The sequence below is a fragment of the Haplochromis burtoni genome, unplaced genomic scaffold (assembly GCF_018398535.1).
Source record: "Haplochromis burtoni strain Fernald_Lab_line unplaced genomic scaffold, NCSU_Asbu1 Contig_1384, whole genome shotgun sequence".
Lineage (NCBI taxonomy): Eukaryota > Metazoa > Chordata > Actinopteri > Cichliformes > Cichlidae > Haplochromis > Haplochromis burtoni.
Genome location: NW_024583745.1, coordinates 27,566 through 33,265, shown reverse-complemented (window position 1 = coordinate 33,265; position 5,700 = coordinate 27,566). Strand labels below are relative to the sequence as shown.

Sequence of the window (5,700 nt, the reverse complement as noted above, 5' to 3'; positions counted from 1 at the left end):
CAGTAAAATGTTCATAATATTTTTCTGCAGAGCTAGAGGAGCCAGAACAACAAGAAGAACCAGATAAACCAGAGTACAGGATTGTGCTTCTTGGAAAAACTGGAGTTGGAAAGAACAAAATTGGAGATGCCATTTTAGGAAATAATAGAAATGGTTTTGAGTCAAGGTCATCTTTAGAGTTTCAGAAGAAAACACAAGAGTTCGGGGGTCAGATCCTGACTGTAGTTGTTACTCCAGATCTGTTTGAGAACAGACTGACTGACGTGGATGTGAGGAGGGAAATCCATAGATGCATCTGCTTTGCTGCTCCTGGTCCCCATGTGTTCCTGGTTGTGTTTCAAACTGGCAGCTTCACAGAAGAAGATAAAGAAGTAGTGAGAAGAATTCGGCACATGTTTGGAGAAACAGCAGCACGTTATATTATGGTCTTGTTCACCTGTGGAGATGATCCAGAGGCAGAAAGTGTTACCATAGATGAATTTATTAGTAATAACCCACCTCTGGGTAACTTCATCAGTCAGTGTGGAGGAAAATATCATGTGTTTAACAACAGAATGGAGGATCCCTCTCAGGTCAGAGAGTTACTGAAGGAGATCAACAACATGGTTCACAGAAATGAAGGAAACTACTACACCAGTGAAATATTCAGACAGGCTGACTTCAGGATTGTGCTTGTCGGAAAAACTGGTGTTGGGAAAAGTGCATCAGGAAACACCATCTTAGGACAAAAAGTATTTATGTCTACACCAAATGCTTCCACAGCAACAGCAAAGTGTCAGATGAACACAGGTCAGTTTGATGGTCAAATCCTGGCTGTAGTTGATACCCCAGGTCTGTTTGATACCAGTAAGACTGAAGAGGAGGTCAAGAAAGAGATCAGTAGATCCATCCCCTTTGCTGCTCCTGGTCCTCATGTGTTCCTGGTTGTGATTCAGGCGAACAGATTCACAGAAGAAGAACAAAAGACAGTCAGGCAGATTCAGAATGCGTTTGGAGGAGATGCAGCACGGTACACTATGGCCCTGTTCACCTGTGGAGACAATCTGGAGCATGATGGAGTCACAATAGAAACATTCATAAAAAATCCAGCTCTAAGTGAGTTCATCCGTCAGTGTCATGGAAGATATCATGTTTTTAACAACAGAAGTGAAGACCCTGCTCAGGTCAGTGAGCTCCTGAAGAAGATCAACACCATGGTTCAGAATAATGGAGGAAGTTGCTACACCAATGAGATGTTTGAAAAGGCAGAGAGAGCATTTAAAAAAGTGGAACCAGACCTCAGGATACTTCTTGTGGGAAAAACCGGAGCTGGGAAGAGTGCAGCAGGAAACACCATCTTAGAGGGAAATGTATTTAGATCAATATCATCTACTTCCCCAGTGACATTAGAGTGTCAGAAGGAAACAGCTCTGTTCGACTCTCAAAAACTGGCTGTGGTTGATACTCCAGGTCTGTTTCACACCGGGTTTACCTTAGACCAGTTCAAGAAAGAGATCAATAGATGCATCTCATTGGCTGCTCCTGGTCCTCATGTGTTCCTGATTGTGGTCGATCCAGAAAAGTTTGAAAATAAAGAACAAGAAACAGTGAGAATCCTTCAGGATGTGTTTGGAGACAAAGCCGCTTGTTACACCATGGTGTTGTTCACCCATGTAAATGATCTGAAGGTCTCCATAAAGCAATGCATCATTGAAACTCCAGGTCTCAGTGAGTTCATCAATCAGTGTGGAGGAGAATATCATGTTTTTAACAACAGAAGCAGAAATCCTGCTCAGGTCAGAGAGCTGCTGGAGAAGATCAACACCATGGTGAAGGAAAATGGAGGAAGCTACTACAGCAATCGAATGTTTGATAAGGCAGAGGAGGCTATAAAGAAAGAGGTGGAACGACTAATAAACAAAGAAAATATGACACCAGAAGAAGCAACATACAAAGCAGAACGGAAAAATAAGTTTTATCAAGACAGCAAGGTTGCAGTTCTTATAGGATCTGCTCTTGGACTGGGTGTTGGAGTTGGTGCTGGAATTGGTATTCCAGCTTTTTTCACAGCTGCTGCTGCTGGAGCTACAGTTGGACTTGTAGGAGGTCCAGTGGGAGCTGCAGTAGGAGCTACAGTTGGAATTGTAGGTGCTTCGGTGGGAGCTGTGACGGGAGGTTTAGTAGGGTCTTCAGTGGGAGCTGGAGTGGGAGCTGGAGTGAGAGCTGGAGTTCATCATATTTCTGCAGCTAAAATAAAAAATAAGGCTTGTATCCTGCAGTGATATGCAGTGTTATTTGGCAGCAGCTCATTAACATCAACATGAATATACAGAGTGGAAATCAAATTTTAGAATAATTATCTTATTTGACTGTGCATTTATTGATTATTAAATGTATTTTGATCAAATATATTTATTAATTTTACAGAAAAAAGGAAATTAATAATTGATTATGTCATTATGAAGACATTATTAAACTGCAAAACAATCAGCATTTAAGATGATCTAAACTCTGTTTTAAAGCTGTCCAAGTCAGTAGAACAAACATATTTTTTAATAATGTATCATGAATCAAACATTACTGATGGAAATTATTTTCTTGTGTTGTTAATCAGAATCAGAATACTTTAGAATATGTAGTCTTTATTAATGTGAGAAAAACAGGAGATAAAATGAGGAAAATCAATCAAACAATTCAGAGAAAAACATTTACCGTCAGTTTTTTTTTTCTTTTATTAAAGTCTGACATTAAAGAACAGCAGAGATATTTGATTCATGTTTCCTCTGGGCTTTTCCTTTGTTCTGATCTGTTAATAAATAAAATGAAATGGTGTAAAAGCACTGTAATAAAAATATCTGAAAAATAAAAACTTTAAAAATATGTTTCACTGGATATGATTTTTTTCTGCTAGTCTACAAAATATCATCTGTAAATTCAAAACAAACAGCTAATATTTTTTCTTCCTGTTTGATTAAAAAAATGTGATCAAAAATTTTTTAAGCCGCAGTTTATGATCTGAACCTTTTTTCTGCAACCGACCCAGGACCTCCACAGATTTTTACTCTCTTCCTGCAGTTTAATACTAAACACAGAAGGTCTTTTTTTTTTGTTTTTATAGATTATCGATCACTTCAATTCAGTTTTATTTCTACAGTGATAAACCAACTACCAGTTGCCTTAAGGTGCTTTATATTATAAGGTAAAGACTCCATAACAGAGGTCACTACCAGGCACTCCACGGTCCAGGTCCAGACACAGAAGCTGTCCCATATATTTTTGGTCAAAGTAATGTTTTTTAGGGGACTGAAACCAAAAATGATCTCCATTACCCTCCATCACGTACAGTTTTTTTGTAAAACATGAAGAGTTTACATTAAAAAAAAGCAGAACAGCTATGAAAAATTCAATATTTTATACAAATAACTATGCACAATTATTCTGAGATTCCTCACCTTTCACTATGAGCAAAATAAACCTGTTGGGACATGATCATCTGAGTTCCTCACACCAACAAACCCACTAATATGAAGGTTTGCTCTTGTCCACACAGAAGTGGGTTCTCCCTGAAATATGAGCCATCAAATGAGCTACGACACCTCAAACGACACCTACTCTCTGAATTGGAGCAAAGTGGACTGAGGCTGTGCAAGGAATCAGTTACCAATGTTATATTGTCGTCATCAATGTTACCACTGTGCTGCCTTAATAACCTTCTTACTGTATACCTGTTTAGAATCAAAGTGCCAGTTCTATAAAACTCACTGATCTCCACCTCAGTTCCTTTGATGATGAGAGTGGGCCTGTCGGCTTTGGACGGATGGTATTAAAAGCTGAACTCTAGTCCAGAAAAAGCATCCTGGCAGATGTTCCACTACACTCCAGATGTTGAAGAGTGTGGTATAGGGCTATTGTTACCATGTCATCCACTGATTGAGCGGATTGGTAGGCAAACTGGACGGGATCGAAAATGTCTGGGAGCATGTCGTAGATGTGCATGAGAACCAGTTTTATCAGGCACTTCATGGCAGCAGGTGTTAGCACTGCTGGCCTGAAGTCATTGCCTGAGATACTGACAGGTTAGTTATTCCCCACAGGCCTTCAGAACTCTGGGAGAACTCTGTGGTGGTTCGCCTTGTTCAGAGCTTTAGGGACTTGTGTGTGTGTCACCTGGAAGGCAGTGTCCGTGGGGTCTCTTCGGGCCTTTGAGGGTGTTTCTGTGTTCAGTCTGTCAAACCTGGACTAGAAGGTGTTAAGGCTGTCTGGGAGGGTGGCATCTCGGTTGTCTGTGGTAGTTGTGGTTCTCTTGTAGTTGATTGAGTAGATTTAATCTCCTGCCACATGCTATGCGTGTTGTGGTTGACATAGTAGCCTTCAGGTTTTTGTGAGTGGGCCCTTTTTGCTGCTCTGATGGACTTTTGCAGCTCATACCCAGCTCTCTTATACTCCACTTGGTCTCCTCACTTGAAGGTCTCCCACCTCTTCCTGATTTTCATTTTTATGTCCCTATTAAAATACAATTTTTGGTTGGGGAACATACGCACAGCCTTGGAGGGGCACATATGAATGTGCAACAGCTAATGCAGTAAATTTCAGTGTGAAATTCCTACAGGTTTTGAGGGGTAAGGCAAAAATATATGTCAAATGTCATATTTGTCAATGTCAAATTACAGAGTTGCATGCTGCTACCACTCCAAATACTAACGTAAAACTCTAAACTGGATGTGAAAATGTTCCTGTGGTTTCCAGTTCCTCTACAGAAACTTCAGCAAAGAAGTAAAACATAGGATGTGGTATCGAAGGGACGCTGACACACTAAAACGTTGTGTGTTTGTGGTGTCTGCTGCATCTTCCTAGCTTTTTCGGTTCTCAAACGTACGTTGTGGAAGTTTTCCATTTAAATAAAGCCGCAGACGAGCGGTGAGCGGTAGCTAACATTCTTTAATCCAAACACACAAAGAACAGACAACCAAGCTTGTGGAGAGCCTGCATGATCACGGGGCAGACAGTCAGCAGAGTCTCCTGAGCCTAGCATGGCTCTCAGTTAAATACCTTCTTCAGGAACAAAAGGCAGTACTCAGCTGTTTCACAGCTTCCAGAGGCTTCAAAGAGACAAAAGATTCTTCCTGTGGAGCTGTCTGCTTCCACCCAACTACTACACCCCCACCATTTGTCTTAATGTCTGAGTGTGAGATTTCTTAAAATCCAGTGGCACCAAGGCATTATACAATAAAATAATGTGATTAATACATAAGTAAAAGAAATTCCTATACAAGTATCTCCTATCAGGTGCTTAGTCTGAGCAGAGTTCTTTTTTACCCTCCTTTTCCCTCATGTATTGTGCACTTTCATTATTTTTCTTACCATCATACGTCTCTCTGGCCTGTATGGTCATATTTCACTGCACGTAACATGTAACTGTAACATTGCTAGTGGCAATTTATAAGCTCAATCAATCAATCAGATTCTTCACTTCCCCATCCACATTTATGCAGCCCAAGATATACAGTAAGAAAACTTCAGCCAGTCTGAGCATCCACTTTCCATAATGTTTTTTGTATGTTTTTGGTAGCTGGCAGGTTCAGAGGGAGGAAGAGATGGATGCAGGTGTGAAGTTCGTGTAAGAGCAGGGAGTGAATTCAGCATCCTGACGATCTGATAGACAAAGCTGTCTGTCAGTCTTAGTGATGGGTCGTTCGCGAACGAAATGGCTCTTAGAGCCGG

The 5,700-nt window shown here is 40.6% G+C and overlaps 1 protein-coding gene across 1 annotated transcript in view; it reads left to right on the top strand.

Annotated features, from left to right (window-relative positions):
• The window catches only part of LOC102307329 (GTPase IMAP family member 8-like), a 4,269-nt gene extending 1,453 nt beyond the window's left edge, over nucleotides 1-2,816 (top strand). Inside the window, exon 2 of the mRNA XM_005952159.3 lies at nucleotides 31-2,816. Coding sequence (XP_005952221.3) covers nucleotides 31-2,261 — 2,231 coding nt within the window. The 3' untranslated portion in view covers nucleotides 2,262-2,816. The remainder of the gene's footprint in view (nucleotides 1-30) is intronic.
• The last annotated feature ends 2,884 nt before the right edge of the window (nucleotides 2,817-5,700 follow it).